Source organism: Ceratotherium simum, chromosome 19 (assembly GCF_057802395.1).
Source record: "Ceratotherium simum simum isolate JZ-2026a chromosome 19, ASM5780239v1, whole genome shotgun sequence".
Taxonomy (NCBI): Eukaryota; Metazoa; Chordata; class Mammalia; order Perissodactyla; family Rhinocerotidae; genus Ceratotherium; species Ceratotherium simum.
This window is the reverse complement of record NC_141918.1, coordinates 13426039-13449801: the sequence shown is the minus strand read 5'-3', so window position 1 is coordinate 13449801 and position 23763 is coordinate 13426039. Positions and strand designations below refer to the sequence as shown.

Genomic DNA, 23763 nt, shown 5'->3' with positions numbered 1-23763 from the left:
CACGCAAGCCTCTACTTTCAGAGTTTCAAAGTCTTTAGTCAAAAGATTGCCACAGTGCGTACTTCATGTGGATCTGTAATAGAATTTGCTAATTTGTCTTAGTTTCTTGTAGTTTAACTACTTCAAACCTACTGCCTCTTTAAGGCTTTGAGCTTATCATCTTTGTGTCTGAACCAGAGTCTGGCATATGCTATAAATGAATGATATACAATAAATGATTCAATGTCCATAAAGAGGGAGAAGATGGGGGAGAGCTAAGATGAGTGGAGGTTTGACCTAATTTTCCTCTCTTGTTGTTGCCTTGCTCTTTTTTTTCCACTTGATTCTCTTTTTAAGAAGTAGGCCATGTTGATGGAACAGATACTCTGCACACCTGAAGAGGCTGGATGGAGCTTTGCAAACCCCAAACTGATTTTATCACTCAGAGTTCATCATGTTGTGGAGAATTAATTATCTTTAACCAAACTTTTTAATTACTAAAACAATGCTTATGCAGCATGAGAATTAAGAACAAAGAACCGGAGGAAGAGAAGTTTGATTTCCAGTTCTATCTCTTACAAGTTGTGTGCCCTTTAGGCAAATTAGTCATTTCTGTTGGCTTCCATGTCTATTAAATGGGGATAATAATGGTACTTAACTTGTGGGGTTCTTTGACAAGATTAAATACAATCCTAAATTCCTAATAGTAAAGGAGTATTGAAATTAATATTAGTACCAGAGAGAAGACTAATGTAATGTAAAATTAAGCTTAGCACAGGGCCTTGCCATTGAAGTTTTCAGTAAATAACAACTATAATTATTATTGTTATTGTTGCTTTTGTAATTATCAGTACTAATTTGTAGTAATATATCATTATATGTGTGTGTGTATGTATACACACATACACATACATACTTAGGCCTGTTATTACAGCATCTCATTTCTACTCTACTCAGGAAACTTAATTAGTCACTGGAATATTGCTTTGTGACTATGTGATCAAAGAAAAAGGGTTAAGTGATCCTGAAAGATATTTCATCCAGGCTGTAATAGAGCTTAGAAAATTAGGTCCTCCACATTAGTATATACTTTTCTAGCATCCAGATAATCATCCTTGCTAGTTATGTCAGTCTCTGTCTTCCCCTCTGACTATCTGCTTCTCTCTTTTTCTCCCTCTTTCATAAATGTAGACATGCATGTGTCATATAAATTCTGACAGATTTATAAACTCTCTCATTTGTCATTAACCACAAACTTCAATATTTCATACAGGGCAATTAATTTTTTCCTCTTTTTAAAATGTCATATACTTTGAGACTATACCTTGGTTATTTAATGTATTCAAACTGATTTAGATTAAACAAACATTAATTAAGTACATATATTATTTAATTTAATCCTCAAAATATTTCTGTGAAGTCATACCCATTTGCCCAACAAAATACTGAGGCTAAAGAGGAGTTAAATGAGTTGCTTAAAGTTATACAGTTAATAAGCACCACAGTTAGGAATCAGACTTACTCCATGATTTCAAGCCACCCTTTCCAGGCATCATAACAGCCTGAACAAAAAGAACCTAGAAGTCCCCATTTATGACTCATCTCTCTTAGGTGGATTGCTTCCATAAACGTTATCCATTCTGTAGTGGTTTTTAGTTGACTCAACTTCAGAATGACCATTTCTGACCTTGTAACCCTCCTTATTAACTGGCAGAGTGGAAGAAAAAAGATTACAGATCTTGGAGAAAAGGAAGAGTAAGTGTTGAAATTGGGAAGATATCAAATAAATGGAGGACTAGATAGCTTTAGCAAGGAGACGAGAAGGAAAGCTAAGAGTATATGTATAGAAATACAGATGAATTGAAGGATGGATAAACTTGTAGCTCAAGACTGGATTTTCTCCATTTCATGTGAAATTCAAGTGTTTTTTGGAGGGAGAAGAGAAAAGGGATGGACCTGAGGAGATTTGAAGAAAGGAAGAGGTCTGGAGCAATATGTTTGGGAATCAAGAAAAGAAAAATGTTTGAAGTTGTTGATAGACTTGTATTTTAGGAATGGATATTTTTGGGCTTTTAAAAATTGTGATAAAATATGCATATCATAAAATGTACCATTTTTACCATTTTTAAGTGTACAAATCAGTGACATTCTCAGTGTTGTATGACATCACCATTGTCCCTTTCCAGAACTTTTTCATCATCCCAAACAGAAACTCTGTACCTATTATACAAAAACTCCTCATTCCTTCCTCACCTTAGCCCCTGGTAACCACCATTCTACTTTCTGTCTATGAATTTGACTATGCTAAGTACCTCATATAAGTGGAATCATACAATATTTGTCCTTTTGTAACTGGCTTATTTCACATAGCATAATGTTTTGAGGGTTGATTCATATTGTAGCATGTCAGCATTTCGTCCTTTTTAAGGCTAAATAATATTCCATTGTATGTATATACCACATTTTGTTGATCAGTTGTTGATTGGCATATGGATTGTTTCTACCTTTTCTCTATTGTGAATAATGCTGCTGTGAACGTTGGTGTACAAAGGAATGGGTTTTAAAACTACATCCTAAAAAATCTTTTTATGAAGTCACTGTTTATGAAGTGACTATTTGACTATACTTCCACACTATTTAATTATACTTCTGCACTGTTCAAGTCATTCTGAAAGCCTGGTTAGTTTGAGGAAACGATAACATTGTTTGACTACCCCTCATTTTTTTTGCTGAGCACATTCTAAGGTTGTAATGACCATAACCTGCTTCAAGAATTCACATCAGTCACTTAATAGAATGGAAAAAATGGATGGAAAAGTATTGTGATTTTTCAGATAACCTCCATCCACTTCTGGGGAATAATCAGATTACTTTCACCATAAGGGTGTGAGGGTCTTTAAATCATTTATAAAATGTTGTCTAGGTAACATTTAGTTTATATTCATGGTTTTAAGAAATGTTAAAATTATACTTTATAGCACTGCCAGCACCATCCAGTGAAAATGTCTTTCTTATGGACATCTCATGATTTCCTATTACCAGCCCAGCACATAAGATTCTGGAACTTCGTCTTGAATATTTAGACTAGATTATGGTCGTTACATTACTGAGGTTGAACTATCTCACACATTATGTCAACTTTTAATTGTTATTGGAGCAAGGCATATATCAAGGATACATATAGTAATTTATGAGCAAAATAATTGACATGCAATTCAGCATTCTAGTGAGTTACTTTTTTGTGTGTGAGCTACTTTTAAATTTGAAGTAATTTAAATATAGTTCTAGGGGCCGGCCCCATGGCTTAGTGGTTAAGTGCTCGCGCTCCGCTACTGGTGGCCCAGGTTCAGATCCCGGGTGCGCACCGATGCACCGCTTCTCTGGCCATGCTGAGGCCGTGTCCCACATACAGCAACTAGAAGGATGTGCAACTATGACATACAACTATCTACTGAGGCCTTGGGGAGAAAAAGGGGAAAAAAAGGAGGAGGATTGGCAATAGATGTTAGCTCAGAGCTGGTCTTCCTCAGCAAAAAGAGGAGGATTAGCATGGATGTTTGCTCAGGGCTGATCTCCCCCCCCCCCCCCCACACACACAATAAATATAGTTCTAGTATTATATCATTAGTTATAAATGTGTTTGGAACAGATAAAAATAAAGGATAAAATGAATTGTCATATTTCAAATTCTTTTACGTGAGCTGTTCAACTAGGTAAAAAGTTCCTTCAAGCACTTCACAAACTACAACTGGTCAGTAGTTACTCTGTTGGAGTAAAAGAATATACTGATTCAATTAAGGCAGGAACTGTCTGTTGAACTAACTCAAAATAGACTGATTCCTATTTATAAATAGAGTCATGAAAATGATAAAGAATTAATTACTTTTAAAAATAAAGATAGCTAGTACATGCCTAACAATGAAAAAATAATAATTCCATACCTACCATAATACATATTTTAAGAAAAGGGATGCATATATAAAATTTACTAGAGGAGTATTCAAATTAAAATTAATAGCACAGAGAAGACCAACTTAATGTGTATTCTGTCTTTGAGACACTTGGGTGGTTCTCTGTTTTTTTGATTATAGGTCATGTGTCAGTCAGCATTTTGTGAAGAGTTCTATGAAGCTGAAACTCAGATTTGCGGTAATTCTTTTCAATGTGGAATATAACAATCTCAGTCATTCTGGGATCTGTGATTTAAAAAACAACAACAACATTTTTCTCTTTGATTGATCATAGCTATTATTGAAATAGCTGGTAACGTGACAGGGTGTGGTAATTTAGACTGAAAAAATTGAATTGTGAGTTATATCCACTCAGCTTACATTTCTCTGTTTCTAGTCTCCAGAGCATTTTTTGTACTACTTTTTCTGCAGAAACGGCTTCTTAACATAATGTTCCAACATTTTCCCAAGGGAAAAGAGGACTTCACAAATTCTTGTCCAAAGTATACAAGAGAAACTTGTAGAACAAAAATAGAAGGGGAAAAAAAGGTTCAGAATTTCCCAGTACAGGAAATGAGATTTTTATTCCATTTAACCTTTTAACAAATGTGCTTTGCACATACATCACGGGGTCAATATCAAGGAGATGAAAATTTATGGATATGATGATGATTCAGATGTTTAGAGTTGAGGCTAATTCCTGCATAAATCATTCTCCCCTCTTCTTTTGTAGGTAGAGGTGAGCCATAGAATCATTCTTAGGATCATTAGATTACAAACTAGGCAGGGAGCTATATGTTTAATAATTTTGCCGTTGAAATCTATTTTTCAAACTATTCTGCCTCATGTTTACACAGGCGCTTCTTCAAATAATAAATCAACTACCTATTTAGAATGATCAGGGTAGATCAGTTTAGAATTATTTGTAGACTCATTTTGCTATACAGCCTATGAACAGTTGTAGACTTTCTTTACTTAATATATTAAACAAAATTTGGAAGATGAAGTTTGTGCCTTTTTTATAGCTTTATTGAGGAGTAATTGATATATAATAAACTGCACATAGTTAAAGTGTGCAATTTGATTGGTTTTTATGTGTGAAATCATCACTCCCAGGATAAGATAATGGACATATTCATCAGCCCCCAAGTTTCCTCCTGCCCATTTCTTTCTTTTTCTTTTTTTTTTTTTTTTGCTGAGCAAGATTCGCCCTGAGCTAACATGTGCTGCCAATCTTCCTCTTTTTGTATGTGAGCTGCCACCACAACATGGCCACTGACAGACGAGTGGTGTATGTCCGCACCGGGGAACCGAACCTGGGCCACCAAAGCAGAGTGCACGGAACTTAACCACTAGGCCACCAGGGCTCGCCGCTCCTGCCCCTTTCTAATCCCTCTCCCTCCTCCCTTCTCCTCTCTCCTCCCACACTCTTATCTGGCAACCACCAATCTGCTGTTGAGTATTCATTTTCTAGAATTTTATATAAATGGAGCATACAGTATGTGCCCCCCACCACCCAGCTTCTTTCAACATTAAATTCATCCATGTTGTTATGTGTATCAATAGTTCATATCTTTTTATTGCCGAGCAGTATTTTATTGTGTATATTCATTTGTTTAGAGTAAGGGTTGGCAATTTTTTTCTCTAAAGGACCAGATAGTAAATATTTCAGGTGTTATGGGCCTGTATTCTCCCTTCTTGCACTGTGGTCTAAAAACTCCAGGTAGTAAGCTGGGCGAGTGCTAGGACTCACTTCATTTGTTTCCCTTCTCTCAGGTACCATTGACCTGTGCTGCCTCTTGTCCAATTTCTGAAAACCATTGCATGACATTGTATTTTTAGTTGTTTAGTGGGAGTAGGACCTAGTCTAGTGCTTGTTACTTGGTCTTGGCTAGGAGTGGAAAATTTTTCTATGCATTTTTAATGCACTTTTTTTTTTTTTAAGTTTTAGTGCCTTTGTATTTAAAACCATTATGCCCATGTATGTGAGTTTTGTGTTTTCATATTATATTTATGCCATAGAATATGTAGTCCCAATACTAAGAAGCGCGTGAGTGGCTTTCGGATTCCCTAGGAGCTCATCTCTTAAAATACTCATCTATTTATACAGGAATATTAAAATCTGTTAATACATTAATTAATATTGTACCCCTCATTTAGGAGTCACTCTCACTCTCTTACTGATTGCTTATGTTGGTTTTTTTCTTTGTGCTTTTTGTATTAAAACCTTTTATATTATGAAATATAATACACACACAGAAAAGTACATAAAACATACATGTACAGCCTAATGAAATTTTATGTAACCAACACCCATTCAACCACTACTTAGGACAAGAAAGAAAATATTTCCAGCATCTTAGATGCCTCCAGCATGCTTTTTCTCATTCACAAACTTCTCCTTCCCACCAAAGATAACTGCTATCCAGACTTCTGTGGTTGTACTTCCTTGCTCTTCTTGATACTTTTATTACTTAGGTATGGATCTCTAAACAGTAGAGTTTGGTTTTGCCTGATCTTTACATAAATGCAACCCCATGTTCTTTTATGTTTCGCTTCTTTTGCTCAATGTCGTGATTTTTAAATTCATCCATGATGTGTGGAATTCATTCCTTTTCATTGTGCTAGATATATAAAAAACAGTATTATATATAGGCATTTGGATGGACTACAGTTTGGGGTGATTACTCATAATAGCCAAACATATTTGTTTGTGTGCTTTAGAACGCATACACTCACACATGTCTGTTGGGTATACGTATACCTAAAATTGGAATTGCCAAGTCCTAGGGTATGCACATGTTCGATTTAGGAGCTAATGCGTGTTATAAATGTCTTCTCCTTGGTGGCTTCTTTCAGTCTCTTAGTAATGTCTTTTTTTTTAAATCAGTATTTCTTTTTTTCCCCCAGTTTTATTGACATATAGCAAGTATTAATTTAAGATGTACAACATAATGATTTGGTATATGTATATATTGTTAAATGATTAAGTTTAGTTAACATTCATCACCTCACATAGTTACAAAATTTTTTTCTTCTATTGAGAATTTTAAGATCTACTTTCTTAGCGACTTTCAAATATATAAAACAGTATTGTTAACTATAGTCATCATGCTGTATGTTACATCTCCAAAACTTACTCATCTTATAACTGGACGTTGATAACTTTTGACTACCTTCAGCCATTTCCCCCACCCCACACCTCTGGCAGCTGCCATTCATCCACTGATGGGCACCTAGGTTGTTTCCCTGTCTTGGCTATTGTAAATAATGCTGCAGTGAACATGGGGGTGCAGATACCTCTTTGAGGTAGTGATTTTGTTCATTTTCAGTTGATTTTTGGGTGTGGTATAAGATAGGAGTCCAGTTTCATTCTTTTGCATGTGGCTGTCCAGTTTTCCCAACACCATTTATTGAAGAGACTGTCCTTTCCCCATTATATATTCTTGGCTCCTTTATCATAAATTAATTGATCATATATGCATATCTTTTTAATTTATTTTAAAATAATTTTAGACATATATAAAAGTTGCAAAATGAGTACAGACTATTCCTGTATATCTCACACATTGTTTCCCCTGTTGCTAACACCAGGAAATAAATGTTGATACAATACTGTGAACTTATCTACATTCTTTATTCTAATTTTGCCAGTTTCCTCACTAATGTCCTTTTTCTCTTCCAGGATCCAGTGCAGGATCCCACATTGAATTTAGTTTTTATGTCTCCTCAATCAAATTTGTGACAATACCTCACTTTTTTTTTTGCATGATCTTGACACTTTTTGAAGAATAGTGGTCAGTTATTTTACAGAATGTACCTTAGTTTGATCTTTTTGGGCTATGTTCTGCCAAGAACACCATGGAAATGATGTGTGCCCTTCTCAGTGCATTATGTGGTGGTGGTGGGGGCGGCGTGTTGCTAAATCTTAATACTGGTGATGTTGGGCTTGATTACTTCGTTAAGGTTGTCTGGTGGAATTCCCTAAAGTTGCTATATTTTCTTTGTAATTAATAAGTGTTTCCTGGGGAGAAACTTTGAGACTAGGCAAATATGTTTCTCATCATACTTTCATTTTCTAGTTCTAACATCTTTCAGTTGTTTTTGCCTGCAACAGTCGGTACTGTAGTATTTTCCAGTTTCAATTTGGTGAATATTTCAAATAATGCTGAACTTCAGTTTCTCTCATTGTTATAAAATGTATTAATGGAAATTTTACTGTAAAGAAGAACTGTCCTGGGGCTGGCCTGGTGGCGCAAGTGGTTAAGTGCGCGCGCTCTCACCGCGGCAGCCCGGGGTTCGCCGGTTCAGATCCCCAGCGTGCACTGACGGCGCGCACCGACACACTGCTTGGCAAGCCATGCTGTGGCGGTGTCCCATATAAAGTGGAGGAAGATGGGCACGGATGTTAGCCTAGGGCCAGTCTTCCTCAGCAAAAAAAGAGGAGGATTGGCAGATGTTAGCACAGGGCTGATCTTCCTCAAAAAAAAAAAAAAAAAAAAAGAACTGTTCCTGCTTACCCGTATATTTATTTATATTAGTAAGGACTTAAGAATATTTTATTCTGTGCTTTATAATCCAATATTAGCATTTTATTTTATTTTTTTGCTGAGGAAGATTTGCCCTGAGCTAACATCCACTGTCAATCTTCCTCTTTTTGTATGTGAGCCGCCATCACAGCATGGCCACTGACAGATGAGTGGTGTAGGTCCGCACCTGGGAGCTGAAACTGGGCCACCAAAGTGGAGCATGCTGAACTTAACCACTAGGCCGCGGGGGCTGGCCCTATCATTTTATTTTGCTTTTATGACTTTGGTCATTGGGAACTCCTTCAGCTTGGCTTCTGTGTCTTTTTGACATGCTCCCATCATTTTTCAGCACTTCTTTACTTTCTAGTTCCACAAGGTGTTCAAGGCTTTTATATTTTCTCTCCCTTAGTCCAAGAATCAGCCGTTTCTCCAAGGAGCCCAGGTGTATTTTTTAGTTGGTGAATGACAGAAACAAAAATCTAGATCCTAGGTGTGGTCATTGCTGCTAGGTGTCATTTATAGGCCCTCTCAGTTGTCAGAGCTAGGAATGTATCATGTACTGATATGCACCTACATACACATTTATATTTATTTCTTTATCCATCTGTGAATATATTAAAAGCCATGAGTCTTTATCCATCTGTGAATATATTAAAAGCCATGAGTTTCTACTAATACCTCTGATTCTAATCCAACATTGTAATGTTAGTTTTAGCCTTTCCCCTTTTCTTATTTATAACTCTTCGTACAGTGAGAAACCTGCATCTCCTTATCCATGATATATTTGTTTGTTAAATACTAGTACAGTCATGTGCCACATAACAACATTTTGGTCAACGACAGACTGCATATGCAACGGTGATCCCATAAGATTAGTACCATGTAGCCTAGGTTTGTAGTAGGCTATACTAACTAGGTTTGTGTAAGTATACTCTATGATGTTCAGACAACGACAAAATTGCCTAACAATGCATTTCTCAGAATGTATCCCTGTCATTAAGCGATGCATGACTGCATACATACAAGGTGTTTTCAGAATTACTAACCCATACCTCTGTGAGAAACAAGTTTACTAACTCAAGGACTTAACTGTGTTTGTGTACAGTTCTTTTTATGTGTAGACTTACAGAATATAGTCAAAATACTGTTTTCTGAAGTTACTTAATTTAATTCTTTTTTATCCCCATCTCCCTTAATGTGGGATATTATTCATTTATAGTACAATTATTTTTATTCCATTCTGGGTTCCCCCAAAAAACTGATTGATTATATTGTTTGTTTATTTGTTTATTTATTTATTTGGTGTATGAAACATTATTATGGTTATATCAGTCGTAACTATATAAAAAGGTATTCTCATGGAAGTGTGCCTCGCCACTCCCCTTAGTACCTGTCCCCTATAGGAAACCAGCCTCTTTACTTTCTGTTTTAGCTTTCATGAAATTCTTTTGCACAGACAAACACATACATGAATATTTTCTAATACTTTTTCTTTCTTACCTGAAGAAATATACATGCTATATTTACACATATATACATACTATATATGTATATACATATATACATGCTATATATCCTCTTTTGTACTTTTCTTCTTGTACTTAACAGTAAATATATTTTAGAAGTTGATCCTTATCAGTAAATAGAGACCTTCCTCATTTTTTATAGCTGCATATTATTCCATTGTGTGAATTTACCATAACTTATTTAACCAGTCTGCTATGTATAAGCGTTTAGGTTGTTCCCAGTATTTTGCAGTTAGAAACAGTTTGCAGTGAATAGCCTTGTGCATATGTAGTTTTGAGTTTTTAGAGATATATCTTCAAGGCAGATTGTTAGAAGGGAGATTACTGGGTCAAAAACTAAGGGCATACGTGGTTTTGTTAGATATTGCCACGTTTCCCTCCAGAAGCGTTGTCCTAGTTTGCTTCTCCACAACAGTGTATGAGAATGTTTGTTTTCCACAGCCTGGCCAACAGAACGCATTGAGTGTACGTTTCAATTTTTGCCCATCTGATGGGTGAGAAATGGTATCTCAGTGCTGTTTTAATTTGCATTTCTCTAGTTATGAGTGAGTTTGAATATTTTATGTACTCTTAATGCCCTTTTTTTGTGTGAATTGTCTTTGTATGTCGTCTTCTTATTTTTCCATGAGGTTTTTAGCCCTTTTCTCCTTCAGTTTTTAAAAGTTTTTAATAATAGGGTTATTAGCCCCTTTTCTGTGGCGTATGTTGCAAATATTTTCTTACAGTTTGTCAGGTATCTTTTGAGTTTATTTGTGGTATTTTTGCCTTCCTAAATTTTTTTATTTTTATATAGTATGATTTACCAATATTTTCTCTTGTTACACCAAAGTTAAACAGGAGTTTTTCCGGGTTTGCTTTTCTTCTAACACTTGTAAGGTTTTTTTGTTTCATTTTTTTACTTAGATTCCCAATCCATTTGGAGTTTATTCTTGTGAATTGTGTGAAGTTTGGATCTTAGTGTATCGCTTGATAAATAGAAATTATTAATTTTAATATAGTCAAATTTATCAGTCTTTTCCTGTATGGTATATTTTTATCTATGTGGATGGCCAATTATCCCAGCAGTATTTATTAGAAAGACTATCTTTTCTCCACTGCTCTGCATTGCCACCTTTGTTGTAAGTCAAGTGTCTATTTATGTATAGATTTGTTTCTAGGTTCTCTAGTACTTTCCACTGGCCTACTTGCCTGTGCTGATGCTAACACCTCATTTTCTTTGTTGCTGAAGCTTTATAAGAAGTCTTGATATCTAATGGAGCCAGTCTTATTATTTCGTTCTTCTTTAGGAGAATCTTTTATATTCTTGTTCTTTTGCTTTCCCATATATATTTTCTAATAAACTTATTAAGTTTCTGAGACAAATCCTATCAAGACTATTGACATTGCATTGAATATATAGATCAGGTTATGGAGGTTTTATGTGGTAACAATTTCCTATCCATGAACATGATGTATTCTTTCATTTATTTAGGCCTTCCTTCCTCTTTTCCTCCTTTCTTTCCTCTTTTTTGCAGTTGTGTTCATGAGAGAAAATGGCATGTTTCCTTTCTTGTACTGTCACCATTGCATTAAGATTAATAGACTTTATTTTTTAGAACTGTTTTAGGTTTACAGAAATTTGAGCAGAAAATATAGAGAGTTCCCTTATATCCTCTCTCCACCAGCATAGTTTCCCCTACTATCATCATCTAGCTGCTGTAAACATCATTTGTAGGTTTTTGGGTGGACATAAGTTTTCAACTCATTTGAGTAAATACCAAGGAGTGTGATGCTAGATCACAGGGTAAGAGTATGTTTAGTTTTGTAAGAAACTGCCAAACCGTTCTTCAAAGTGGCTGCACCATTTTGCTTTCCTACCCAGGGATGAATGATAGTTCCTGTTGCTCCACATACTTACTGGCATTTAATGTTGTCAGTGTTCTGGATTTTGGCCATTCTAATAGGTGTGCAGTGGTATCTAGCTTTAATTTGCCTTTGTCTGATGACATATGATGTTGAGCATCTTTTCATATGCTTACTTGCCATCTGTATATCTTCTTCTTCTTCTTTTTTTTTTTTGGTGAGGAAGATTAGCCCTGAGCTAATATCCGTTGCCAATCTTCCTCTTGTTGCTTGAGGAAGATTGTCCCTGAGCTAACATCCGTGCCGATCTTCCTCTATTTCGTATGTGGGACACCACCACAGTATGGCTTGATGAGCAGCGTGTTGGTCCATGTCTGGGGTCCGAACCCACAAACCCCGGGCCACCAAAGCGGAGCATGTGAAGTTAACCACTACGCCACTGGGCCAGCCCCTGTATATCTTCTTTAGTGAGGTGTCTGTTCAGGTCTTTGGCCCATTTTTTAGGTTGCTTGTTTTCTTATTGTTTGAGTTGTAAGAGTTCTTTGTATATTTTGGATAATAATCCTTTATCAGATATGTCTTTAGCAAATATTTTTCCCCAATCTATGGCTTGTCTTCTTGTTCTCTCTTGATCAACATTGCATTTTCATACCTGAGTGTCAGAGTTATGCTGACTTTATAAAATGAATTGGGAAATATTCCTTCTTTTTCTATTTTCTGGAAAAATTTATATATGATTAAAATTAATTTTTCCTTAAATGTTTGGTAGAATTTGCTGAAGAATCCACCTAGACCTTTTACTTTCTTTGTGGAGATCATTAAAGTTTTTTATAATAGGACAACTTCTATTTTTCTGTGTGTCAGTTTTAGTACATTGTATTTTTCTAGAAGTTTTTCCATTCTGAATTTTCAAACTTGATGGTATAAAGGTATGCCTGATGGTATAAGGTGTTTATAATATCCTCCTATTATTTTTAGTATATTTAGGCAGCTATGTTCTCTTTATTATTCCTAATACTGATTATCTTTTTTTATTGTCATTGTCATTAGGGATTTATCAATTTAATTATTCTTTTAGAAGAAACAGTTTTTAATCTTTCTGATCCTCTCTAGTGTATGTTTTCTATTCATGTAGAATAGAAAATAGAATAGAAAATAGAAAATAGAATAGGAAATAGAAAAATCTGCTCACAGATTTTTAAAAATATTTTCTTTGGGTTTAATTTACTGTTATTTTTCTAATTTTTTGACGTGGTTGCTTAACTCACTGATTACCAGCATTTCTTCTTTTTTGATATATATATTTTGGGTTATAAATTTCTCTATAAGTTAGATTTAGCTGCATCTCACAAGTTTTGATATATTGTTATTTTGTTATCTAGTTTGAAATATTTCATAGTTTCCATTGGAATTTCCTTTCTGTCCTATAGGTTATTTATCAGTGTATTTCTTTTTAGATATGATGATGTTCTGGTTATTTTTGTGTTTTTGACTTCTAACTGAATTATTGTGTTCAGAGACTATAACCTGCATTACTTTATTTGTTTTAAATTTGCTCTATGGCCCTGCATATGGCCAGTTTCTGTAAATAAATATTCTGTGTGTGCACATTCTGTGTTCCCTGTGTTGTGCCGCTATTGAGTGGTGTGCTGTACATTTTTGTTAATGGTGTTGCTGAGTTCTTCTGTGTTCTTATTGCTTTTGTACTCTGCTTTTTCATCATTTACTGAGAGAGGAAAGTTAAAATTCCTATTATGATTGTGGATTTGTTTAATTTCATCATGTACATTTGTTAGTTGTTTTATTTTGCATATTTTGTAGCTTTGTTATTAGATGCATATAAATTTCTTGACAAATTAAACGTCTTATTATTTTGGGGTATCTTCCCTTGTCTCAATAATGCTTTTTACCTTGACATTTTCTTTGTTTGATAATAATATAGTTAATACATTATGTTGGTTATAGTTACACATCATTTATTCTCTGAATATTGGTCGTCCAATATTTCTTCTTATGTACCTTTGCAAAATGATTCAGCTTTCTGTTTACTTCAGCATCTTAGTAGTCTTTCCTCTGTCTTATTTATTTCTGTTATTTATTTCACTCTATACTTCACTTAACCAAACATCATTTTCAGGTAATTTATTTCTCTTGGCAAACAGATTCTTGTCATTGTTGGTAGCGGTGGTGGGGTTTTTTGTTGTGTTTTTTTACAGCAGTCTAGAGCATTTTGTTATGCTTCTACTAGTGATGTGAGGCCACTGAGTTGTGAGTCGAAAAAGAATTTTCAGACATGAGCCGCTCGTTTGTTCGTGCACCTTTATTTTGTGTTCAGCATGGGGACAGGACCCATGGGCAGTAAAGAGCTGCTGCCTGGAAGTGTTTCAGCGTGGGGACAGGACCCCTGGGCAGTAGAGAGCTGCTCCATGGAAGTGCCTATGCGGGGCCATTATATACGAGTTGAGCTATTTTTAGTATTCTGTAGAAATGTCAAAGGAAAAAGTATTAGGTGGTCTGGTTAGCCTCAAAGATTAGGGCATGAGGGCGAGTGAATGAGATGTGTTCTTGCATTCCAAGGTAAAGTGTGCCTCAAGGAACACGTAGGCAGGAGCCTAAAGTCATTGATTACCTCCTGAGGTAAATTCCTTCGCTCCTAGCCAGAGGCGATTGAGTAATGCAAGACTGAATGAAGTCTCATGGAAAGAATTGGAAATTGTAAAACGAGTCATAAACAAGGTTTTGACCACGTCACTAGGATTTAGAAAACAAACCAGAGTAGAAAACTGTAGGCTATGAAAAATCTCTAAGGATAATAATAAACTTATTCGCTCATCCAAGTTTTATCTGGGCCTAAGGGCATATGCTGCTTTTATTATGTCCTACTAGAAGTCCCAGGAATGTCGGCCTTCTTAATAATATGCATTTTCTCAAAATCAAAAGGACACTATTGATCCCATAGTAAGTGCATTTGCTTTCTCTTTTTTTCTAGTAGTAGGTATGTTGGACATAGTCTGCTCTTCAGAGAATTTGCTGTTTGGCTAAGAAGTGGGATTTTATGTAAGTTAGTATTTAAGGTACTCTAAGTTTTTTGAAAGTATTTTGTTATAGTTGAAAAATATATCTGTTAGTGGGTATTATAATTATGGCTTGTAGATAGAACAGTTAATTTTGAGTTATTTAGCTTATTCTTATTTTTAAAAAGATCATCTTTCCCTTTTTAACTTTTAATTTGGAATAATTATAGATTGTTTTCATTTTAAAGCAATTTTTCTATGTCTGATATATCATCAGTTTACGGTGAATGAGATTCTTTTAAATAATGTTCATTCTATTACCGGATAAGTTTTGTTTTTCCTTTCTTTATCTGAGAAACTTTTCTGGAAATAATTTTGCAGCTTTCTTTCCTGGATGGGTATTTCTTAATATGTGTATTTTGGAAATTGAAGCAAATTGAACATTACTTTTGCCTATCTTTATTTTTTCAAAAGCTCTAATAGATTCTTTTTTTTCTCCCAACAGTGCCTTATTATTACTACTTTCCAAAAACATCCTTTTTGCTAGCCACACTGTAGAAGCCTTTAGTTACAAGCAAGTATTTTGAGAGTTGTTAGCATTTGTGTAAAGGTTATGTTAATGTTCACGTAACTTAAGGGCAAAACAATTACCTGGTACTAAATGAGTCAGGGTTTCTGTTTTAACATATACATGTAAACGCATCTGTCAGTGCTGAATTAATGCCTTACTCTGGAGATTTAAGATGTATGATTGCTATATTATACACAAGTACCCTGTCATAATAAAGATAGTGCCTATGATTTGACAATAATTATGTATACAATTTGGCAAAATAATTTTTTGAAAGATAAAAACGTTTTAAGAAAAGTCCCATCTTAAAAGTGAGAATTTGTGTTCTCCAAGTATTAGTTATTTTACATATAGCAGGCCTTTAAATTATGATACATATTAAAACCCACTCAAATGATGGTGGTAATATAATCTATGGTAAGGAATAATAGATACATGAATGAGAAAGAACAGTATTTAAAAAGTGAAATATATATATGGTATGTAATTGATATATTTAAGGAATTTCTTGTTTAGGAAAAGGTAGTTATTAGATAGGCAAGTTGGAGGTAGGGAGGACACGTTAAATAGTATATTGGCAAGCTTCCTGAAATGCATATGCATAGTAATTAGGGGCATATTGATTTTTAAATGTCAGCTAGCTTTTATTCTTTTCTGTTTCTAGCATCTATTTGTATGAACAGTGACTATTCTTCTAAAAGGGGGTTTATCAAGGTTTTTGTGAACATTTGTTATATAGGAAATAAATTACTACTGGTATATATAACTAACATTAAATTTGTGATACTAGCAGTGGTTTGTGAGAGATTTAAAGTTTTGTTGGTTGGATTAATTTCTTATTTGTCAATTGATGGCTAAGAAATTCTCCATTTCACGGTTGAGATTTAGGGACGTTTCCTATGCCTTCTACTTCCATCCAGTGAACAAATGCCTTTAGTCATGTTTATAACCTTCAACAACATGCTAAAATTAATTACTTCAAGTATCACTTATATTCCAAACTGAAGTGGCATTTTGCTAAATTGATTTAATTTAGGATTGTGTTCATAAGCTATTAGCATTCTTTTAGTGGCCTTTAATGCTTTATAGCCTTTAAAGAATGTCGAGGAGCAGAGGATGTTCTTGGGAACTGCATATCTACCTTATTTCATAAAATCTAAGGTGCTTTGAGAGTGTGCTTTCTTAGTCTTACTAGACTGAGTGAATGGAAGGTAATCACACAACCACCTCACAACTGTCACCTGGTGACAATGATTATGACATTGTAGAGTATCAGGCATCCTAATCTCAGAGAAGTTAAAATATGAATAAATGCACATCCTGGAATTGTTGAAGTAGGGTTTTTGAAATCACTAACTAAATTTAAAAGGATGGTTATGAGAATCTTGTGTTCTGATTTTTTTATAATTAGACCAATATGGTACACTGAGAATTTTCCATTTGATTGTTTTGAGTTTGCAGTTTTTTTCTTCACTTTAGATACTATTCAATGTTCCATTCTCAGATTCATGTAATAGAATTTACAGTCATCCTAGAGATAATTTTTTTACCTGCCATAAAGGGCTATTCACTATCTAGACTCTGAGGAGACTCGTCTTTTGGCCTAGTTGCTTTGGGCAAGGAGTATAGGCAAATTTTTTTTCATATTCTTTATGTACAATAATGTTAAGACTAGAGTTGTGTCCATTACTCACACAGTGTCCATTAGGAAAAGATTTATGATAAAAGAAAGATGAGATAAACACAAGAATATTTAATTATGCTCTTCTCATACCCTACACCACTACCCACTCCACGAGCACAGTTCTAATGATAGTATTTCTTCGTTCACAATATTTTAATGCAGTCAAGAATGATGGACCTTTTGAAATGGGAATAGGAAGAGAGAGGTGATGCAGGGAAGGTAACCACCATTTTTTTCACCATCTATATGGTTTGGTTTTTATTTTCACATGCATTTATTGTTTTTATGAGAAATCAGTACGTCTTATAAAAATATGACTTCATATCGCTTACAGAATAAAGATATGGCGTTTGACATTCTTCATGGTCCATTCCAAACTTCATTTGGGTTTTCATCTGCAACTAAATTATCCCTTACTCCAGCCATACTTGTCTCCTCTTTGTCTCAAATCTTCTGCATTCTCAGGACTTGGTTTAAATTTCTCCCTTTGCCTTACCCACTCTTTAAGGCTAAGCCCAAATTCCACCTATTCAAACTTTTCCAGCTCCCTCCCTAGCAAGTACCTCTTACTCCACTACTTTACCAATGGTGAATGCCTCTATAAAGAGCACTTACCAGAGGCCACCTTTTGTTAGGGTTAATTATTTATGTGTCTGGTTTTCCTGTTAGATTTGGGGACTGAATTATTTAGGTTTGTATTGTCGATGCAAATAATCCATAATCAATCTCTGAATCAAAATTGGGATGAGTTTATTATGAGTCAGATCTGAGGGCTAGCCCGGGGCCTGCCTTCCCCAAGGAAGGAAGGGCACCAAAGAAGTGGAGTGTACAGAGTGATTATATACCGTATTGGAACAAAGAGTATACATCACATATGATAGGAATGTCCCTTTTACAATTGTCACGGGATGCTTAGCTGGCACAGCAGCTCAGTGGTCAGCAGGTCAGTGGTCACAAGGTGAGCACAGCAGGTCGGTAATTAATCCTTAGTTCCCAGGAAGAGATGCTTATTCTTAAAGAAATGCTGATATGGGAGAAGTTACATTCCTATCTTTAGGGGCATCATTTTTGTCTTTGGGACATAGTAAATATTTAAAACAGATGTACAATGCATGCTCAACAGCCCATGTCAGGCCCTTTTAGAAAAACAAGGTCAGGCCTTGTTAGTTTTAACCCAAATGGCTTCCTCATATGCTCCAATATATCTTATTGCTTGCCATTTATTTATCAGTATTATCTCCTGTAGTGTATAATATAGATATACAATGAATGCTTCTTGAATTGAATCCTTATAGATTTTTTTTTTTTTTTTACAGATTGCTTAATTTTTTTTTTTCTCTAAAACCCCAGTGGATAGTTATATGTCATAGTTGTACATCCTTCTAGTTGCTCTATGTGGGTTGCCGCCTCAGCATGGCTTGATGAGCGGTGCGTAAGTCCACGCCCAGGATCCAAACCAGTGAACCCCGGGCTGCCGAAGCAGAGCATGCGAGCTTAACCACTATGCCACCGGGCCAGCCCCCTTATAGATTTTTAAATATATGAATTACTTCTTTTAATTCTCCCCCAGGGACACTACGCAGTAATTTTGCTAGAATGACTAATATGTTAGAGTGTTCTGCATTTTAGTTTCCATTCTCAACATTTACCCACTATTTTCTGAAGTATAAGAATTATTCCTTTGCTGGTTACTATCCCGTAGTGCAAAAGATAAGAATAATTGCCTAGATATAATTTTTTCACAGTATCTATCTGTTATGCAAATTTTGATGGTGATGCAACCTTACATTTAAGGAAGAGCATTTAAAAATAATGCTTTTTTTCCCGTTTGTAGGTTACTTCCTCAGAATGTTGGCCTTCTCTATGTTGGAGGTTATGAAAGACCGTTTGCACAAATCAAGGTATGATTGTTCATTTTCTGGTATACTTTTCGTAGAAGTAGTTCACTTGTCCACCACCAAAACCCTGCAAATAACCATCAACATATCAAAAATATTGTGAATGTGAATTATTAATTTCATTTGCTTTTGTATATCTTTGCTGAGGAAGTGATCATTTTTCAAGAATTGATTATTTTAATATTCTTGCCCATAGTAGAATTGACTTTGACTGAAACACTTCAGTTGATTAGTTAAGAAGACTACAACTTAGGGGCTGGCCCAGTGGCGCAAGCAGTTAAGTACATTCGCTCCACTGCGGCGGCCCGGGGTTCGTCGGTTCGGATCCCGGGTGTGCACTGACGCACTGCTTGTAGAGCCATGCTGTGGCGGCATCCCACATAAAGTGGAGGAAGATGGGCACGGATGTTAGCTCAGGGCCAATCTTCCTCAAGAAAAAAGAGGAGAATTGGCAGCAGATGTTAGCTCAGTGCTGATCATCCTCACAAAAAAAATAAAATAAAAAAAAAAAGAAGACTACAACTTAGAGCCACAGATTAATCTTTCAGATTACCCGTTTTGCCATTAAAAAAATTTTGATAGCTTTATTGAGGTATAATTAACATAAAGTAAACTGCACATATTGAAAGTGTACGATTCAATAAATTTTGACATGCTTACCCTTGTGAAATCATCACTATAATCAAGGTAATGAATATATCCATCACCCCCCAAAATTTCCTTGTGCACCTTTGGAGTTCCCACCTCCTGCCCTTGCTTTTACCCTTCCAGTCCCCAGGTGACCACTGATCTGATTTTGTGTCATTATAGATTAATTCATATTTTCTAGAATTTCATGTAAATGGAATCATACAGTATTTCTCCCTGCTTCTCTCCCTTCCCCCATCCCCTTTCTCTCTGTTTCTCTCTCTCTCTGCTTCTTTCACTCAGTATAATTATTTTGAGATTCATCCATGTTGTTGCACTTATCAATGGTTCATTCTTTTTTGTTGCTGAGTAGTATTCCATTATATGGTTATAGCACAATTTCTTTATCCTTTCACCTGTTGATGGACGTTTGGGTTGTTTTTACTGTTTGGCTATTACAAATAAAGGTGTCATGAACATTTGTATACAAATCTCTCTGTGGATATATGCTTTCATTTCTCTTGGGTAAATACCTAAGATGGGAGTGGCTGGGTTAAATGACAGTTGTATATTTAATTTTTTAAGAAACTACCACACTATTTTCTCAAGAGCAGAGTGTGAGAGTGCCAGTTCCTCCACACTCTCATCAAGATTTGGTATGGTCAGTCTTTTTAAATTTAACCATTCTTATAGGTATGTAGCAGTATTTCATTGTAGTTTTAATTTGCATTTCTGTAATGACTAATCATGTTGAGTATCTTCACATGTGCTTGCTTATTTGCCGTCTGTACATCTCTAGTGAAGTGTGTGCTCAAATTTGCCGTTTTTTAATTGGGTTCATTGTTTTCTTACTATTGAATTTTGAGCATTCTTTATGTCTTTAGGATGTAAGTCTTTTATCAAATATGTGATTTGCAGATATTTTCTCCCAGCTATGGGTTGTCTTTTACTCTCTTAAAAGGGCCCTCAAAGAGCAGAAGTTCTTAATATTGATGAAGTTCAGTTTATTAACTTTTTTTTCATGGCTCATACTTTTGGTGTTGATCTAAGAAATATTTGCCTAACCCAAAGTCACAAAGATTTTTCTCCTATATATTCTTCTAGAATCTTCATAGTTTTAGGTTTTGCATTTAGAGTTATTATCCATTTGAGTTAATTTTTGTATATGATTCAAGGTTCAGGTATAGAGGAACGTCATCTCCCACCCTTCTTTTGAGCACATGGATATCCAGTCGTTCCAAAAACGTTTGTTAAAAAGACTGTCCTTTCCATCGTTGAATTGCGTTTGCATCTTTGTTTCAAATCAGTTGACCATGTATGTGTGAATCTATTTCTGGATTCTTTATTATGTTCCATTGACCTGTGTGTCTGTACCTCCACCAATACTACACCATCTTGATTGTTGTAGCTTTATAATAAGTCATGAAGTTAGGTCGTGTAAATCCTCCAATTTTGTTCTTTTTCAAAGTTATTTTGGCTAACCTAGGTTCCTTTAATTTCCACATGAATTTTAGAATCATCTTGTCAATTTTTATAAAAATACCTGCTGGAATTTTTATTTGGATCACGTTGAATCTATAGATCAGTTTCATGAGAAATGATATCTGAACAATATTGCATCTTCCAATTCATGAAGACCACATATATCTCCATTTATTTAGATCTTTAATGTCTCTCAGCAGTATTTTCTTGTTTCAGTATATTGGTCTTGCACATTTTTTAATAAATTTTTTTATAAATATTTTATATTTGTGATGCTATTATAGACGTATTTTTATTTCAATTTCTGATTGTTCATTGCTAGTATATAAAAAGATGATTAAATTTTTTATATGTTTACTTTGAATCCTGCAGTTTTACTATACTCAATTATTAGTGCTAGTAGCTTTTTTGTAGATTTGATAGGATTTTCTACATAAATGATTATGTCATCTGCTAATAAAAACAGTTTTCCTTTTTCCTTTCTGATCTGGATGCCTTTTATTGCTTTTTCTTACTTTACTACACTGGCTAAAACCTACAGTACAGAGTTGAATAGAAATGGTAAGAACAGACATCCTTGCCTTGTTCCTTATCTTAGGGAAAGCATTCAATCTTTCATCAAAAATTGTTTTTACAGGGGCCGGCCCGGTGGCACAGCAGTTAAGTGTGCGCGCTCCGCTTTGGTGGCCCAGGGTTCACAGGTTCAGATCCCGGGCGTGCACGGACGCACTGCTTGTCAGGCCATGCTGTGGCGGCGTCCTATATAAAGTAGAGGAAGATGAGCACGGATGTTATCCCAGGGCCAGTCTTCCTCAGCAACAAAAGAGGAGGATTGGCGTCTGATGTTAGCTCAGGGCTGATCTTCCTCACACACACAAAAAATTGTTTTTATAGTAATATTAGTTGAGGGTTGAATCGTAGATTCCATCTAGGCTTTCCTGTAAGAAATGGAATAATATTTTGAAAGTTCAAGGTAGTTAATAAAAACAAAAGTTTGAGATCATCTTTTTTCTTTGTTCTCGTAATTTTGGTTAGTGTTTTCTGACAGGCCTGTAAAATTTGTTTGTTGTTTTTTATTTACTTTAAAGATTTTTCTTCACATTTGTTTCTTGGCTCCATGAATTATTTTTGTCCTGTTCATTTGTGGGATTTGAGTTTAAATTCCTTTCTACCTGTACATATGACATATATTTTTATATTTTGAAAAACAAGGATTTTTCAGAATAGACTGAGCCAGAATAGGACATACAAGGTATTTAATACTGAGGAGCTTTTATCTGAGTTAACCGTAGCATCAGCACCTCTTTAAATACCTTTATTAATTTAACTTAAATCAAAACACTCTCAAAAGTTCATCATCAGGATCTTAAGTTGTGGACCCTCTTGAACTTTCCTGATTCCTCAAGTAATGACAGCTTTTGGGTACATTTTTTTTTTCCTTCTATTTTTAATATCCCTGGAATACGAGTGGAGTTGGCAAGAGTCTCTTCATGAACCTCCCTCACTACCCTGTTCACCAAATTCAGCAGTATAGCCAGGAATCCTAATAAGTTTCAGCAGGAACATTTCTGAAAGCCCAATTTTGTTCTGTTCATTGGTTTGGTAAATCCTGTTTCTCCTTATTAGAACTGAAATAACTAAAAAGTGAGAAGTTTATCTGATATGTTTAGGGAAAGGAAGAATACGTGTATGTTGGTGTTACATATTGTTTCAAAAACATAGTCTAAGCGTATGTATGAGGGTAATTCCTCCATCACTCACCTGATTCATTAACATAACATTTTCTTTATCCAGCCCTTTCCTAACAATCCCAGTGACAGAGGTCAGTCCTTTCTCAACCCTTTATGCCTTGGATAATCAACTCAGTAGGAAAAGGGCCATTATTTTAGGGCATCTTTTTCCTTTGATGTTGCTATGGGAAAGGTTTCACTCATGTGCTGTGAATGGATTTCTTATCTTTATTAATTATTGAAGTTCTTTCATAATTCCTATGGTTCTTATGAAAATGTTATATAGATCTCTGCCTAATTGGAATACTTATAAGTTAATTGGAGAACAATGAAAAATCATAGTTTAAATGCTTGAGATTAAGCTAGAAATTTATGGTTCATTTCCTTTCTTGCCTCGCACCTGACTTTTAGGACATGAAATACCAGTATTTATGTTCATTTTTCTCCAACTAACCTAAATGTAATGATACTACATGTGGCATAAATAGCAGATATAACCTGTAATAAGTGGAATCTGCTTTGTTTTTCTTAGGAGGATATTTGTTGTAATCTTTATTTTTTTTATAAATCAAGATAGGAAATTGTTCATTTGAATATTTAGGAAAAGGCATTCTCATTCATTAACATCACAGGACTAAGTGTGAGTGACTTGGTGTTAGAAGCTCTGTTAAAGAGACATTGTACAATTGTATTTCTAAAAAGGAGCTCCATTTTATAAAGATCAGAAAGAGAAAAACACAAAAAGGATAATAGATGTTTGGACAGATGTTAAATGAGTTCAGGAATTTACTATAACATGACGATAGATATCTGTACTATTAGTATACAACATGTCATTACAACCATTCTTACAGACATACACACACACACACACACACACTCTTCCATTATTACCTATCTTTTACATTTGATTTTCTATCCAAGCCCTAGA

General features: G+C 35.0%; 1 protein-coding gene across 3 annotated transcripts in view; it reads left to right on the top strand.

Moving 5' to 3' along the window:
• The window catches only part of RNGTT (RNA guanylyltransferase and 5'-phosphatase), a 304153-nt gene that overhangs the window by 237683 nt on the left and 42707 nt on the right, over positions 1 to 23763 (top strand). For 2 of the 3 annotated variants that reach the window (XM_087443866.1, XM_004422111.3), the window contains one exon: positions 18930 to 18996. In XM_087443866.1, coding sequence (XP_087299992.1) covers positions 18930 to 18996 — 67 coding nt within the window. Of the gene's footprint in view, positions 1 to 18929; positions 18997 to 23763 lie in introns of those variants that run through there. The other variant, XM_087443867.1, reaches the window with a different exon arrangement.